At 35.3% G+C, this 18,437-nt stretch overlaps 1 protein-coding gene across 2 annotated transcripts in view; it reads left to right on the forward strand.

Moving 5' to 3' along the window:
- The window catches only part of PPP4R4 (protein phosphatase 4 regulatory subunit 4), a gene marked incomplete at its 5' end in the record, with an annotated part of 122,353 nt that overhangs the window by 26,264 nt on the left and 77,652 nt on the right, over positions 1-18,437 (forward strand). For both annotated transcript variants that reach the window (XM_082618679.1, XM_082618680.1), the window contains one exon: positions 16,422-16,524. In XM_082618679.1, coding sequence (XP_082474805.1) covers positions 16,422-16,524 — 103 coding nt within the window. The remainder of the gene's footprint in view (positions 1-16,421; positions 16,525-18,437) is intronic.

An 18,437-nucleotide genomic window follows, 5' to 3' on the forward strand; every position in this document is an offset into this window, starting at 1 on the left:
ACCTTCCTTCGGTGCTATTAAAAATATAGTTTGTTTCACTGTGATTCTAAGCATGATGACTGTAAGTAGAGTTGAATGGGTCTCTAACTGTGTAAACTTTTTAAGGTGATGTTTTGAAGATTTAACATTTTTAAGGAGTCAGTTTTATAGTACTAAGGGGAAAATACACCACATGTGAAAAATTCTTGATGTTATGGATTGGTATTTGGTATCTTCTGCTTTAGATTCTTGAGTCATCTTTGTCTTAAAAGGAGGTTTTGTCTTTCTTGGAAGTTTAATTCTCTAGGCTAATCATTTAATTAATTTTCTTCTATTCATTAAAACAAACTGTTTATTTTGAGTAAAGAAATAATTAAATATCAACTATGTAAAGTTTAGTTTTCATTGGGAACTCAAAGCAAGGCCTGTGTGACATCTGCTTCATTGTTACAAATTCAAACATAGTATCAGCAGTTTGTTTTGTATTTTGGAATTTGAAATGAGAGCCGCTAGGTTTAGGATCACAGGCTCTGTGTATACAGATCATTTTGGATCCCACACGTAGTTGAACAGTTAGCAGAGCTAGAGTTCTCAAGTTAATTTCTCCTGTGGTGACTATGTGACATTGTCACCTTTGGATAGCATCTGCTCCTTCCCCTCTTTCTTTTCTAATTGGTTTAGGATTCAGTAAACCGTGAGGGTTGTCTAGCTATGAAAAGAGGATAGGACTTTTTGCTATACAGTTAGAATTTTTAGCATGTGAGTCTGTCTTCCTCTTTAGATTTTGACCTCTCAGAAGGTTGAAACAAGGTATAAGAATAGAGAAAGAAAGTATTGTCAGTATCTAGGTCTGTCGTAACATGCAGCTTATTCTTTGTGGGCGAGGGCATGGGTTTCATAAACTAGCACAGATAGCCTCATTTTTAGAGACCCAAGATAATGCTTCTGAAAGTGCTTTAAGCAAATATAATATACTAAGAATTTTGACTCCTTTTCTTGATCTCCCACAAATTAGTTATCGTTTTGTTTGCCTCCAGTATCATTGAGGACAGACCTTTTGTTTTTTTAATTGTATGTTTTTAAAAGCAGCATTATTATGCAGTTCTCTCTAGTACTGCTGCATAGCTTGGGAGCAGGAGTGGGATGGAAAAGCAGCTGGATGAGTTTGGTATTAGCTGGGTGAACAGGTTGGAAGAGAGGTGGTATATGTAATGGTCAGTGCATGGGTTTTGGAGTTGTCCAGGCTGGGTAATGTTGGGCAAGTACCTTCAACTTTCTAAGCCCTAATTTCCTCATCTATAAAATGGAGCTATTAATAGTATCTAATACTGCAAGGAAGGTGTTTATTAGCATAAGGCCTAGCATATAGTACATTAGATACTATTTTTATTGTTGTAATTAGGAGGAGGAGAATTGAAGAAGTAAGTTGATTGGTGAGGGTGTAATTGAAGTAATAGGGAGGTTCAGGCTGCCAAGGAAGAAAGTGAAACTAGGATGAATATTAGAAACTGGAGAATAAGAAGGAATTGAAGGGATTAGAAATGTGATGAGGGTAAAAATGGATTTAGCAACAGAAAAATAGTTAAGAGTTTATGAGCAGCAAAGGAGATCACAGAGTTTGAGATTATACAGATGGAGCATTTCTAGATAACGATATGATCCAGCCTTTGACAATGGTTGCTGATGTGGAGACAGACTCAATTTAAATCAACAGGTGTTTATGGAGCCCTTACTGTGTGCTAGATACCATGCTAAGCATCGCGGAATGTAAACTTTGGGCCAGACATCCTTGAATTAGAGGGGGCCAAAAACTAGCTGTTCCTCATTCAGCTGAATGAAGTTGCCCATGACAGTGGCAGGCCTGGGATGACAACGAAGACTGCGAAACCTTTTATTTTAGCAAAAAATGCTTGAGTGGATTGACTGGTTTTTCATTGGTTTAAGATATTACTATAAATGGCTCTTTAAAATAGGTGCATCCCCCAGTGGGAATAAAATAATTAGTAACATTAATTTAAGAGATAGCTGTCCTAAATTCATTTATTTCAGTAGTCTTTTTTTTCCCCTGTCTTTCCCTTTTAGCCACTAGTGTACAGATTAGATGATTAACCCAGTTCTTTTTAGTTTTAGAGGAATGGTTTGCTGAGTGGGCTTGTGTCCTTTGTGTTTCTGAGTATCCTAGAAAAGGAACATGCCCCAAAGAATAGCAGAGTTGGGGCAAAAAGGAGCAGCTCATATTGTAGCCAGGAGGATGGTTCCTTGTGCCTTTCAGTTGAAAGTTGTAGGCTTGGAAGTATAGGAAGCTTATTTTGTTAAAAAGAAAAAAAAAAAGAAAGTTTAACATTGATCAAACATTTATTTTAAAATTACATATACCATATCACGTAGCAATAAACTTAATTTTATATTGTTGACTTAAACTTATGCTGATTATTTCTGGGTCCCTTCCATTTGGTGATGGAAGAAGCATAGATCCACACATATTTGGCTTATTTATACTACCTTTGACCAAAGTCAGCAGGAGGTAACAGCAGGTCCACAGCACCTGAGAAATTCCGGGACATGGGGGGCTCAGTACCCCACTTTCACGTTCACCCAAGTTTACTCTTCTCCAAGTCTGTTACCCTTTCCCAACTCCTCCTCAAACTTTCCTCTAATGTGCATTTAAGTAGACTACCTGTTATTCCATCTCTGCTACCTGTTCTTTGCCACATCACTTTTAACATTGTTTTTGTGAACTGTAGACAGAAACAGTGCCAGAACTGTAGAACTGTAGACAGAAGGAGTGCATACATGCATTCAGGTCAAATGGACTTTGTGCTTCATTTGGGCAAACTGCTTCTGTGCGCTTGGCTTATTTCACACGTGTAGTCTAAAAAAGGAGAATATGAAGTTTCCTCTTTCTTTCATTTGACCTTTCCTCTTGTCATGGCAGCTCTCAGAGTATTATCTCCATCAGCATCAGCATTACCTGGGAACATGTTAGAAATCAGGCTCTCAGGCCTCACCAAGACCTACTGTCCCAGAATCTCTGGGAGTGAGACCCAGTTTTAACAGGTGCTGCAGGGTGATTCTGGTACATATGCTAAAGTTTGGAAACCACTGCTCTAGCATATTATGGTTACCAACCTGTATACATTTCCTTGAAGGCCCTGACACTATATTTCTGCTAAGCTTAATGCATAGATTGAAAATATGAAATTACTGTTGTTGTAGGTCAATAATTATCTAATGTTGGCAATTTCATGTGGTTCAACTAATTGTTACTTTGTGAAAACTAGGGTTTCTTAGACATTTTTTGTGGTTGAAACATTGGCATTCTTTGTTGTGGATAGCTGTTCTGTGTGTTGTGGAATGTTTTAGCAGCATCCCTTGATCCTACCTACTGGATTATAGTAGCATCTCCCAAGTTGTGATGATCGAAAATGTCTCCAGACATTGTCATATGTGCCCTTGGGGAGGAGGGGATCACTCTCGGCCGAGGACCACTAGCTAACTCAGTTGCTTTCCCTACTAAGCAATGATACTTAACAGAATACCCAAATGTATGTATTTTTCTCCCTTGGTGGGAAAAGGGCCAGACATATATTGATTATAGAAATTAAGTTTAGATTTTATGTTTGATAGAGATTATGGTGACTACAATTTAGCTGTACTTTCTTTTTATATTTTTTCATGTCCTTTTTATAGTAAGCAGTGTCACAATAGACTATTATTTGCTTTTCTAACATCTTATAGCTGTCAAAGTCTAATGACAGTCCATATATTTTTTTCTATTACTGAGTAACTTGCTCATTTTCTTGGATGCCCAAAGGATTTTTTTAAGTCCTTTAATATATTTCAGTGTTGGTTTTGCTGGATCGATTTTCTCAGGTACACAGTGTGCCCTTTTGAATCTTTTTTCATTTCAAGTAATTTTTTTTTGATGATTCCCTTGCTTTGGTTGCTTCTTTAGGGACTCCTATTAAAAGTATGTTGGATTTTCTTTGCCTGTCTTATATATCACTTTCTCTCAAATCTTTTTAATCTTTTTTAATTTAAAATTTTTATTCTCTTCACCTTTTATTTTTCCTAAGGCAATATCTATTTTTTCACCTTTGTGTTCTTTATAGTTTAGTCTTTTTCAAGATATTTTCTTTCAATTCTTTCCTGAGTTTTATCACCTTATTTCTGAGCTTTCATAATTATGATTCATGTGTTTTTTTCCTATGTCTTATACATTTTCTTAATTTTTTTCCTTTGCTTGTGGAAAAATAGTATGTTATAATTAGCTGTTTTGTGGGCTTGTCTGTCTTTCATTGTCTTTAAGAATATTAGTTCAGTCCTTATTCTCTTCTTTTAAAAAAAATAACTATATGGAATTTGATCATGGTCCTTGTATACGTCTCGTATTTATGTGAAATTCGTTTCATAACCCTTATAAGGAGGTGTGGTTTAGGATAGCTTTTCTAATTCCAATAGAGTCCCTCCCCCCTGCTTTTTTTGGTACTGTTCAAAATAGGATGCCTTACTTTCCGAAGTTTCTTGGCTCTGTTTCTCTAAAGTACTTTGGACCTTCTCTTTCCTTTGTGGTCTGTTGTTTCTGTGCTGTTCAGTTCAGATTCTGTTTCCTAGAACTTTTCTTCAACGTGGACCTTTGTTCTAGATTTTTTGAGACTTCATGGGGATTAGACTGCTTCAGTCCTTTCAGATATTACTGTGGATTCATTGAACTCATTAGGAGTATACAAAATCATTCGCAGTTTTAGCTGCTTCCCATATGTGCACGTATTTTGGGTTTGTGTTGGAAATCTTACCACTTATGTTAGCGATGTCACATGTAGTTTTTAAATTTTACTCTCCTAGTTGATCTGTCTGTTTTTATGGGGAATTCAGGAATTTTCAAAAACTATGTCTTTACTGCTGCTGTCTTCCTAGATGCCCTTCTACCAGTCTTTCCTTTTGTATTTATATACTTTATTTTGCACAGATTTATTGAAGTATTATTGACGTAGAATGAACCGCACATATATTTAAAATGCACCATCTGATGAGTTCTGAAATATGTATATGCTGTTGAGACCCTCATCATGATCAAGAAAATAAACATATTCATTACCCCTAAAAGTTTTCTCATGCTCTCTTATAATCCCAACTTCCTTTTCCCCCCCCTCATTCTTAGGCAACAACTGATCTGCTTTCTCTCGCTATAGCTTATTCTACATTCTTTATAATTTTATTTTATTTAAAAAAATTTTATTTTATATCGGAGCATGGTTGATTAACGATGTTGTGTTAGTTTCAGGTGTACAGCAAAACGATTCAGTTATGCATATACATGTATCTATTCTTATGTAAGTGGAATCACACAGTAGTATATATTCTTTTTCGTATGGCTACTTTTATTAGCATAATTATTTTGTAATTCACCCATGTTGTCATGCATATCAGTAGTTCATTCCTTTTTACTGCTAGTAGTATTCCACTGTATACTATATCACAGTTTGGTTATCTGTCCACCTGTTAGTGAACATTTGGGTCATTTCCAATTTTTGTCTATTACAAACAAAGCTATGATGAATATCATGTTGAGGTGTTTCTGTGGACATATTGTTTCATTTCTCTTGGGTAAATATCTGTGAGTGGAATGTCTGGGTTGTTTGGTAGGTGTATGTGTACCTTTTAAGAAATTGTCAGACTTTCCCAAAGTGGTTGTACTATTTTACATTTCCACCAGTGGTGTGTGAGAGTGCCTCATCCTTGCCTACATTTGGTGTGTTCGATCTTTATAAATTCTAGTGGATGTGTAGTGGTATCTTATTGTCATTAAAATTTGAATTTATCTAATGATGAATTTTGTTGAGCATCTTTTTCATATGTTTATTTGCCATTTGTCTATTTTTCTTTGATGAAGTTTTGAAATCTTTTGTCTATTTTATATTGGATGTTCTTATTATTATTTAGTTTGAGTTCTTTATGTATTCTAGATGCAAATTGTTTGTTGGATATACATGTTGGGTATGGCTTGCCTTTTTGTTTCTGTAACAGTGCCTTTGAAAAACAAATGTTTTTAATTTTGATTAAATTCATTTTTGACTTTTTGGTTAGAATTTATATCTTTTGTGTCCTATTTAAGAAATAATTTGTCAAACCCAAGGCCACTAAGAATTTCTGCTAAGTTTTCCTCTAGAAGTTTTATAGTGTTGGCTTTTACATTCAGGCCCGTGATTCATTTTGAGCTAATTTTTGTCTATTGGTTCAGGTTGGGGAGAGATTCATTGTGTTTTGCATATGGCTTTCCATTTGTTCCACTACCATTTGTTGAAAAGATGATCATTTCTTCATTGATTGTCTTGTCACCTTTGTCAAAAATTAACTGCCCATTTATGTTTGGGTCTGTTTCTGCACTCTCTACTCTCTCCGTCCTTTTTTTTTTTTTTTTTTTTGCGGTACGCGGGCCTCTCACTGTTGTGGCCTCTCCCGTTGCGGAGCACAGGCTCCGGATGCTCAGGCTCCGGATGCTCAGGCTCAGCGGCCATGGCTCACGGGCCCAGGCGCTCCGCAGCATGTGGGATCTTCCCGGACCGGGGCACGAACCGGTGTCCCCTGCATCGGCAGGCGGACTCTCAACCACTGCGCCACCAGGGAAGCCCTCTCTGTCCTTTTCCATTGATCTATATGTCTGTCTTGTGCCACTGCCACACTATCTTGTTTATTGTAACTCTATAATAAGTCTTGAAATCAGGTTGTATTAGCCCTGCAACTTCATCGTTTTTCAAATTTGTTTCCGCTTTTCTAGTTCCTTTGCATTTCCATGCAAATTTTAGAGTAAGCTCGTTCATTTCTACAAAAAGCCTTTTGGGATTTAAATTGGGATCATGTTGAGTCTGTACTTCAGTTTGGGAGTACAGTATTCTTTACAGTATTGAGTCTTTCATCCTTGAGTGCTAAATCTCCATATATTTAGGTCTTTTTTATTTTTCTCAACATGTTTTGTAGTTTTTGGTCTACAGATCTTGCACATCTTTTACCAAATTTTCCAAACGTATTTCATAATCTTATGTTAATCTAAACTAGATTGCTTTTTAAATCACTATTTATGATTTTTCTTTTCTAGTATATAGAAATACAATTGACTTATATATTGTCCTTGTATCCTGCCACACTGACTTATCAGTTCTCCTAGCTATTTTGTACATTACAGTTTAACCTATTCCTTTCCAATCTGTAAGCCTTTTGTTTCTTTTTATTGCCTATTACACTGGCTCAAACCTTTAACACAATGCTGAGTAGAAGTAGTAATGGTGAACATTCTTGCCTTGTTCGTGATTAGGGAGAAAGCATTCACTCTTTCACGTTTAAGTATCATGTTAGCTGTAAGTTTTTCATAGATGCCCTTTATCCGGTTGAAGAAGTCCCCTCTATTTCTAGTTTGTTGATAGTTTTAAATCATGAATGAATGTTGGATTTGTCAGATTTCTGCATCTATTGATATGTTCATATGTGTTTTTTAAAAATTTGGTCACATTGATCTTTAAAAAATTAACTTTTTATTTGGAGATAATTATAGATTCATAGACAGTTGTAAGAAATAATACAGAGATAGCCATGTACCCTTTATCCAGTTTCCCCCTTGTATGGTCAGGCCAGTCCACATGGCTGTTCTCTTGCTCTTTGTACATCCCCCGCCCAACCAGTCCCTGCTTCACCTACACCCTACTCACATGACCCTGCTTCCCCCTGCCCCAGCTGTGATTGTTCTAATCCTTAAACCAGAATGGCTCCACCCCCTAGTTTTAATAAAGGGAAACATCTGCCCTCGTGATGGTAGTTAACCTGAGGGGCTGTGAGGGACTTGACCCAGCTGCTGGTTTCCCTGGTAACTGATGAGCCAACCTGACATCAACTTCCCCTATAACTGGTACCCTCCTTCTCCCCGGAGTAGCGAAGATTGCTGCCATGCCCTGCCTGCCATCTGCTGTATGTGGTGGGGTGTTGCTCCATGACCGTTTGTTTCGGATGTGTAAGATCCCTTATCCAGTAAATCATTGATGCCTCTGTCGCTGTCTCTGGGCTCTTTCTTCTGTCTTGAGGCTGGGCAACTACAAGGCTTGTAGGCCTGTGGGGTGCAGCCCAACACCCCTATAATAACATTTGAAAAACTATAGTATGATACACAACCAGAATATGGAAATTGATACAATCAAGATAGGTAGACTTTCCATCACCCCAGGATCCCTCATGTTAAACTTAAGTAGTCATGTCTTTTTCCCTCCTGCCCCATACCCATCCTCTGGAAATCACTTAATCTGTTTTCCATTTGTATAATTTTGTCATTTCAAGAATGTTATATAAATGGAATCATACAGTATGTAACCTTTTGGGGTTGGCTAATGTTTCACTCAGCATAATTCTCTAGAGATTCATCAGGTTGTTGCATCTGTCAATATTTTGTTCCTTTTTATTGCTGGGTAGCATTCTGTGGTATGTATGGACTACAGTTTGTTTAACCATTCACCCATTTAAGGACTTATAGGTTGTTTACATTTTTTGGTTCAAATAAAGCTGCTCTAAACATTCATCCACAGGTTTTTGTGTGAACATAAGTTTTCATTTCTTTGGGATAAATGCCCAAGAGTACAATTGCTGGTTGCATGTTTAGTTTTCTAAGAAATTGCCAACATTTTCCTAGAGTGGCTGTGCCAGTTTGCATTTCCACCATCGATGAATGAGTGATTTAGTTTCTTTGCGTTTGGTGGTGGAATTATTTTTTGTTTCATTTTTTATCCTGATAAGTGTATAGTGATATTTCACTGTGGTTTTACTTTACACTTACCTTATAGTTAACAATGTTAAACATCTTTTTCGTGTGCTTATTTACAGTCAATAAAAAGTCTCTTCATTCCTTTTGCCCATTTTCTAATTGGATTGTATGCTTTTTTACTGTTGAGTTTGAGAGTTCTTTTTTATATTCTAGGTACTACACCTTTGTTAGACATGTAGTTTGCAAATATTCCTCCTCCTCTATGGCTTGCTTGTCTTTTCATCCTCTTAACAAAGTCTTTCACAGTGCAAACGTTTTTAATTTTGATGAAGTCCAATTTATCAGTTTTTCCTTTTATTGATCCTGCTTTTGGTGTCAAGTTTAAGAACTCTTTGCCTAACCCTAGATTTAGAAGATTTTCTCCTATGTTTTAAAAAAATTTTATAGTTTTACATTTTATAGAATCATTTTGAGTTAATGTGAGAATTAGGTCAAGGGTTTATGGTTTTGGTGTTTTTTTTTTTTGGAGGTTTTTTTTTGCCTATGGGTGAAAAGGCTGTGTTTGCTCCACTGAATTGCTTTTGAACCTCTGTCAAAAATCAATTGTGCATACTTATGGAGTGTACATATTTGTGGAGGTCTATTTCTGGGTTCTGTCTTCTGTTCCATAGATTTATGTGTCTACCTCTCTGCCAGTACCATGCAGTCTTGGTTAATGTAGCTATATAATAAGTCTTAAAATTGAGTAGATAAATTCTTCCCACTTTGTTCTTTTTAAAAATAGTTTCAGCTATTCTAGTTTTGTTGCTTTTCCATATAAATTTTAGAAAAATATTGTCTACCTCCCAAAAATCTTGTTGGGATTTTGATAGGAATTGTGTTAAACCTGTACACCAATTTGGGAGAATTGACATCTTTATTATGTTGAATTTCCCAATCTACGAGCATAGTAGGTTTTTCTAATTAATTATATCTCCTTTGATTTCTTTCATTAACATTGTGTTTTCAGCATATGAGTCCTGTAATTTTGTTAGTATTTCATTTTTTGAGTGATTGTAAATGATATTGTATTTGTAATTTCAGTGTTCATGTGTTGAATTTTGTCAAATGTTTTTCTGCATTGATATGATCATGTGATATTTTTCTTCTTTAACCTGTTAATATGATGGATTACACTGATTTTGAGTATTGAACTAGCCTTGCATCCCTGGAGTAAATCTCATTTTATCATGGTGTATAATTCTTCCTTTAATATATTACAATATTTTATTTGCTAATATTCTGTTAAGGATTTTTTTTTTGAAGCCTCCCAGGGCCACTCCTTGCCGCCCACAGCCGGGCTTCCATCCTCCATACATGCAGAGACTGGGAAAACAGTTCCTTTTCTAAAAATTAATTAATTAATTTTTTATTGGGGTATAGTTATTTTACAATATTGTGTTAGTTTCTACTGTACAGTGAGGTGGAGTTCCCTGTGCTATACAGCAGGTTCTCATTAGTTATTTATTTTATACATATTAGTGTATACATGTCAATCCCATCTCTCAATTTATCCCACCCCACCCTTCTGCCCTTGGTGTCCATACATTTGTTCTCTACATCTGTGTCTGTTTCTGCCTTGCAAACTGATTCAGCTGCACCATTTTTCTAGATTCCACATATATGCGTTAATATACGATATTTGTTTTTCTCTTTCTGACTTACTTCACTCTGTGTGACAGTCTAGATCCATCCACGTTTCTACAAAGGACCCAATTTCATTCCTTCTTATGGCTGAGTAATTAATATTCCATTGTATATATGTACCACATCTTCCTTATCCATTTGTCTGTTGATGGACATTTAGGTTGCTTCCATGACCTGGCTATTGTAAATAGTGCTGCAGTGAACATTGGAGTGCATGTGTCTTTTTGAATTATGGTTTTCTCTGGGTATATGCCTGGTAGTGGGATTGCTGGGTCATATGGTAAGTCGATTTTTAGTTTTTTGAGGAACTTCCATACTGTTCTCCATAGTGGCTGTATGAATTTACATTCCCACCAACAGTGCAGGAGGGTTCCCTTTTCTCCACATCCTCTCCAGCATTTGTTGTTTGTAGATTTTCTGATGATGCCTATTCTAACTGGTGTGAGGTGATACCTCATTGTAGTTTTGATTTGCATTTGTCTAATAATTAGTGATGTTGAGCATCTTTTCATGTGCCTCTTGGCCATCTGTATGTCTTCTTTAGAGAAATGTCTATTTAGGTCTTCTGCCCATTTTTTTTAACATCTTTATTGCAGTATAATTGCTTTACAATGGTGTGTTAGTTTCTGCTGTATAACAAAGTGAATCAGCTATCCATATCCATATACATATATCCCCATATCTCCTCCTTCTTGCGTCTCCCTCCCACCCTCCCTATCTCACCCCTCTAGGTGGTCACAAAGCACAGAGCTGATCTCCCTGTGCTGTGCAGCTGCTTCCCACTATCTATCTACCTTACGTTTGGTAGTGTATATATGTCCATGCCTCTCTTTCGCTTTGTCACAGCTTACCCTGCCCCCTCCCCGTGTCCTCAAGTCCATTCTCTACATCTGCGTTTTTATTCCTGTCCTGCCCCTAGGTTCTTCATAACCATTTTTTTTTCTTTAGATTCCATATATATGTGTTAGCATATGGTATTTGTCTTTCTCTTTCTGGCTTACTTTACTCTGTATGACAGACTCTAGGTCCATCCACCTCACTACAAATAACTCAATTTCTTTTTATGGCTGAGTAATATTCCACTGTATATATGTGCCACATCTTCTTTATCCATTCATCTGTCGATGGACACTTAGGTTGCTTCCATGTCCTGGCTATTGTAAATAGAGCTGCAGTGAACATTGTGGTACATGACTCTTTTTGAATTATGGTTTTCTCAGGGTATTTGCCAAGTAGTGGAATTGCTGGGTCGTATGGTAGTTCTATTTTTAGTTTTTTAAGGAACCTCCATACTGTTCTCCATAGTGGCTGTATCAATTTACATTCCCACTAACAATGCAAGAGGGTTCCCTTTTCTCCCCACCCTCTCCAGCATTTATTGTTTGTGGATTTTTTGATGATGGCCATTCTGACTGGTGTGAAGTGATACCTCATTGTAGTTTTGATTGGCATTTCTCTAATGATTAGTGATGTTGAACATTCTTTCATATGTTTGTTGGGCAATCTGTATATCTTCTTTGGAGAAATGTCTATTTAGGTCTTGTGCCCATTTTTTGATTGGGTTTTTTTTCTTGATATCGAACATTTATTTATTTATTTATTTATCTCTGGCCACGTGGCTTGTGGGATTTTAGTTCCCTGACCGTGAATTGAACCTGCACTCCCTGCAGTGGAAGCGTGAAGTTCTAACCACTGGACTGCCAGGGGAGTCCCTGTTAAGAATTTTTGCATATATATTCATGAGGGATATTGTTGTGTGTGTGTGTGTGTGTGTGTGTGTGTATATACATACATATCCACATGTATATGTGCGTGTATATATATGTGTATATATATATACTTTTTACTACGTACATATATATATATTTTTTACAATCTTTCCAGGTTTTGTTATCAGTGTAATAATAGCTTCATAAGTGATTTAGGAAGTGTTCTCTTCTGTTTTCAGGAAGGCATTGTGGAGCATGGTGTTAACTCTTCGTTAAATGTTTGGTAGAATTCTTCAGTGAAACTATCTGGGCCTTGAGATTTTTTTCAGGAGTTTTAAAATATGAATTCAATTTACTTAATAATTGTAGGATTATTCAAATGGTGTATTTCGTAGTGGGTGAGTTGTGACAGTTTGTGTTTTTTGAGGATTTGGTCCATTTTGTCTATGTTTTCAATTTTATGTGTGTAGAATTATTCACAGCATTCTCTTATTATCCTTTCGATGTCTGCAGAGGCTATAGTGATATCTCCTGTTTCAATCCTGATATTGGTAATTTGTGTCTTCTCTCATTTTCACTTTGTCAGTCTTGCTAAAAGTTAGTCAATTTTATTGATCCTTTAAAAGAACCGGGTGTTTGTTTCATTTATTTTTTTCTGTTTTTATTTCATTAATTTCTGCTCTTTATTATCTCCTTCCTCTGCTTGCATTGTGACTAATTTCTTCTGGTTCTCGAGGTGGAAAGTTAAATTAATGATTTGAGATTTTTTCCTCTTTCCTTTCATAAATGTATGCATTTATTGTTATAAATTTCTCTCTGCAATGCTTCAGCTGTGTTCCAGAAAGTTTTATAATTTTATGTTTCATTTTCACTCAATTCAGTGTATTTTAAATACACTCTATTCAGTATATTTTAAAATATTTTCCTCTTTGACCCATTTATTATGTAGAAGTATGTTATTTCATTTCCAAGAATTTGGGGAGCTTTCTGTTATCTTTTTATTATTGATTTCTAGTTTGATTCCACTGTGGTCAGAGAAAACTCTCTGTATGATTTGTTGAGGACTTTTTTATGGCCCAGGATGTGGTTTTTCATGGTATATATTGTTTGGGAACTTGAGAAGAACGTGTATTCTACTGTTGTTGGATGGAGTATTCTATAAATGTTAATTAGGTATTATTGGTTGATGGTGTTGTTGAGTTCTCTATCCTTGATTTTCTGTCTAGTTCCATCCGTTGTTGAGAGAGGGGTGTGGAAGTCTCCACCTACCTGTGTATTTGTCTAGACAACTTCTCCTTTTAGTACTGTCAGGTTTTTTTTGTTTTTGTTTTTTGCAGTTGTATTTGGTGTATACACATTTAGAATTGCTATGTCTTCTTGGTGGACTTCCTCTTTTATCATTATATAATGTCCTTGTCTGTCTCTGGTGATTTTCTTTACAATGAGGTCCACTTTATCTGACATTAATATGGTCACAGCTGCTTTCTTTTGATTTGTATTTCTGTGATATTATCATTTTCTGTCCTTTACTTTCAACCTGCTGATGCTGTTGGTATTTGAAATTAGCTTCTTATGGCTGCATTTAGTTGAGTAATATTCTTTAATCCACTCTGCCAGTCCCTGTCTTTTAATTGATGTGGTTAGATTTTTAACTTTAATGTAACTGTTGATATTTAGGGTCTTAAATCTGCCATTTAGTTTTTTGTTTTCTGCTTCTTTTTTTTCCATGAAATATTTTGTCTTCACTTCTATGAGGTATTAGTGATCATATTTTTTAACTAATTGCAAAGTTAGTGAATAAAAAATTCAGTGAATGAAATTCACTGAGTTCATATTAAATATTCCTGACATCAGTTCATGCAGTGAGCTATCCATTCAGCCATCCTTTTAAGAGACATTTACTAAACCTCTACTTTGGGCCAGGCATTGTCATATGAAACATTACTTTTTCAGATATTTCTCTTCTCTTTTAGTTCTTTAGTAGTGTATTTATTTCCTGTGGTGCTGCAGTAAATTACCACAAACTGGATGGCTTAAAACAACAGAAATGTATTCTCTCACAGTTCTGGAAGTCAAAAGTCTGGAATCAGTATCAACTGAGTCGAAATCAAGGTGTCAGCAGGGCTCTAGGGGAGAATCTGTCTCTTCCAGCTTCTGGCGGTTGTCAGCATTCTCTGGCTGTAGCAGCATCACTCCAGTCTCTGCTTTGTGGTCAGATTGCCTCCTGTTCTGTCTTTTCCCCTGAATGTCCCTTTTAAGGACACTTGTTATTGGGTTTATAGCCTACTGGGATAATCCATGATGATCTCTTTATCTCAAGATCCTTTTTATAAAAAAATTTATTATTTTTTTATACAGCAGGTTCTTATTAGTCATCCATTTTATACACATTAGCGTACACATGTCAATCCCAATCTCCCAATTCATCACACCACCACCCCACCCCCTGCCGCGTTCCCCCCTTGGTGTCCATACGTTTGTTTTCTACATCTGTGTCTCTATTTCTGCCTTGCAAACTGGTTCATCTGTACCATTTTTCTAGGTTCCACATATATGCGTTAATATACGATATTTGTTTTTCTCTTTCTGACTTCCTTCACTCTGTATGACAGTCTCTAGGTACATCTACATCTCTGCAAATGACCCAATTTCGTTCCTTTTTATGGCTGAGTAATATTCCATTGTATATATGTGCCACATCTTCTTTATTCATTCATCTGTTGATGGGCATTTAGGTTGCTTCCATGGCCTAGCTATTGTAAATAGTGCTGCAGCGAACATTGGGGTGCATGTGTCTTTTTGAATTGTGGTTTTCTCAGGGTATATGCCCAGTATCAATTTACATTCCCACCAACAGTGCAAGAGGGTTCCCTTTTCTCCACACCCTCTCCAGCATTTACTGTTTGTAGATTTTCTGATGATGTCCATTCTAACAGTGTGAGGTGATACCTCATTCTAGTTTTGATTTACATTTCTCTTTAAGATCCTTTTTCAAATTAAGATAACATTCACAGTTCCCAGGATTAGGGTGTAGCCATATTTTTTTGGGGTGGCTACCATTCAATCTGCTACGAGTAGTATCTTATATGCAGTTTTAATTTCCATCTTTTGATCTTCTCCTCACCTTGGCATGGGTCTCCTGTTTCCCTCCCTTCTCTTTTCCTTCTTGATTTTGTCTTTTAAAGTATTCACTTAGAGAGTGATGAGAATAGTGGAATGATTGTGCTGACCTGTATTTCACAGCCTACCATACTGCAGCAGGGAAAAAGCCTTTTTTTCACAGCAGGGTAGCTTCATTTAATCAGAATATGCTGCTTATTAACAGAACTTATAAAACTCTGAAGCAGATAAATATAATACTTTAAAGATTCTTTAAAAAACCATGTTAAGGTCTTATATACATATAATAAATAATTCCATTTGAAGAGTGAAGTAAAAATAATTTTAGTTAAGATAAATAAATATTACGGCATCAGTAATTAACATTTAAATTGGTGTCAGTTAAGGATAGGTGGAATTTCCCTCTGAGGTGGTGCCACATTTACTAGCATCTTTTATATATATATATTTCAAGTACTTGCACAACTTATGTTGGTTAGCTTATGTTTTAAAAACAAATAATTTTTTTGCATGGAAGTGGTTTTTTGGAAGAATCGGAACACTTTTTTTGAGGTATTTAGGCCACTAGAGTATCACAGATTATTTTGGTAAAGCCTTAGTGACCTAATGAATGTTCTGTCAAAAAGCTACCATATAAATATACCCTACTGACTTTTAAGAATATAGAATATATCGTTAGGTTTCTGGCGACTCAATCTAGTGCAATAGGTAGTTTCATTGTCCTAGAAGAAAGTTGTATGATTCTGCTGTAGTTGATTTTGTTGCTGTCCCTGCTGTTGTTATGATTATTAATATTTTACTATAATGAAATTTATCATTTATATTTTTATAAAGTATAGCAAACTGGCAGGTCACAGGAAAAAATAAGGTAGAATTTTAAAGTAACTAATAATGGTCTCAAAAATTTTAGACTTCATCAAGATGTGTGTGTAGATAGAGAATCTTGTTTTAGCATAAGCATAATTAATATCTTCATGCATTTGTTATAAGATTGACTTAAAGCCAGGAATTTCAGTTCTGGCTTTATTTGTATATCTAGATGATGTGTTTAAAGTTTTAAACTGTCAGAAGTCTGAGTATTCGTTATTAAAAAGCAGTTTTCAAGTTAATCCCTGCTTTTTATAATGTAAATTATAATTACAAATTTATAGTTACAAATTTTAAATTTGTGTTTTCTTTGTAAGTGCTGGTCAAGATATCCAAGGAACAAGCGTGATTGCGAATCTTCCATTTCTGATGCGGCAGAACCCTGCTGAGACACTTCGGAGAATCTTGCCAAAAGTCAGAGTAAGTTGCTGTGAAATAAGATTTGAATTCACCATTTTTTCCCAGTAGTACGTTGTCATTGTCAGGAGAAATTTTCAGAGCTTTTGATGGCTGATCCTTTGTACCTAATCCTTGAGTGGAGGAAGTATTATGATAAACATTTTGAATTATGTTGAAAATATTTAAGGAAATTAGCTGATGGAAATGGAGAAATCTAGATCTTAAACTGTAAAGATTTCGTTAATCATTTTCTCAGTAGAGACATTATAATGTTTTCAGTAGCTCAAAAAAAATCTTAGTCTTATAAAATCATAGCTATCTTATTTGGTATTCTGTTGACTTAAATATATATTAAGAGTATTTCTAGAACATTTATAATATAGTTTAACTGATAGTCCTAATAATCACCGTGATGCCTGCTAAAGATTGAATTGTGGCCATTGCAGTTTTAGTTTTATATTTAATTGCTTCCTAAATTCCTTCAGAATTAGTTTTCCTGCCGTAAACAAAATATTTGATCTACTAGAACTTTCTTTTCTCTGACTATTTAATATTTATTCATTATTAATATATAATATTAAATATTTAATACATCTATTTATTATTTATTTGTACCATATGCAAAGTGCTGTTCTTTATTAGAACTTGAATGAACAGAACAGATGATGTCTTTGTGTCTTCAGGGAGCTTACAATACTAATGGGGTCAGGGAGGTTACCTACTAACGGGGATTCTGTTTGCTAATAGTGAGTTTTGTAGACTTTGCTTTGGCTTTCTGTTTGGTTTAACTATTTTATAATTTTTAAATTAATTTATATGTGTTTAAAATACTGTAATTATTAGTGTGTCCTTGGGTTTTATTTTTAGGCATATATGGCATGTTTCCAGTGATGTAGATCAGGGATATACCATGTTATTTTTATAAGATGTCCACATTTCTATGCAGGCAATATGGATTTTTTTTTTTTTTTTTTTTACTGATTACAGTGGTGAATTGAGAAGATGTTTATTTTAGTATCACGTGTGATTCAAAAGTGAATGAAGTTTTTTCATGTCTGTTTTTCCCAAATCATTCCATAATTTCAATGGAATTAAGTCTACACAGTCTAGGTTTAATTTCACATTCAACTGACCTAAGCTTGTTAGCATGTCACCTGGGAGTACCAGTTAAACAGTAGTAGAAGGGAACAGGTGGTTAGGTCCTCTTAACTAAGGAGTTATTGTACATAAGCAAATTAAATTTAAAGCTAAAAATATTGAGCACGGTGTACACTCTATGCTGAGCAGGCTAAATCCAGACCACAGGCTGCATACTGCAAGTTAAAAGTTTCATAAAGCAAGAGTAAAAGATGAAGGATAGACAGTAGTGAGCTTTAGGTGGTCCCTAAATTATTTTGAAAAAAATCCTTTGCTAATGAGTTCACAATAAAGTTAACTAAATAATAACTCCTGAGAAATCTTGATTTCATGGGAATGTATAAAGGATATTATATACTCACGTATAGAGCATATTTATACAAAGAATCAAATGTCTCTGCAGAAACTATAGAACTGAGTTGGAGCGGGTAAGATTTTATTAAGCTTTTAAAGTTATTAAGTTTAATTCATAATACAGAAGATTAACTGAAGAAAGGGATGTAAAGAAAATGTATACTAATGAATATATACTAAGAAAATCTTAGTAGCAGCCATTTATTTAGGACTCTCATTTATTTTGCCCTGTACTAAAAAAGGTAGAAAACAGCTCCAGATTAGATTCTATATCAGGAAGACATAAAGACTATGGAAAACAATTAAAGAACAAGCATAGGAGAGTATTTAATTGTGTGATTCTGATTTATGTAAAAATGCTGAAGAATTAAGCAAATGGGAAAGACTTCTTTATGGGGGCAATAATAATGACTTTTATAGAGGGTTTAATATAAAATGTAGGC

Source organism: Mesoplodon mirus (assembly GCF_964341445.2).
Source record: "Mesoplodon mirus genome assembly, chromosome: 4".
NCBI lineage: Eukaryota > Metazoa > Chordata > Mammalia > Artiodactyla > Ziphiidae > Mesoplodon > Mesoplodon mirus.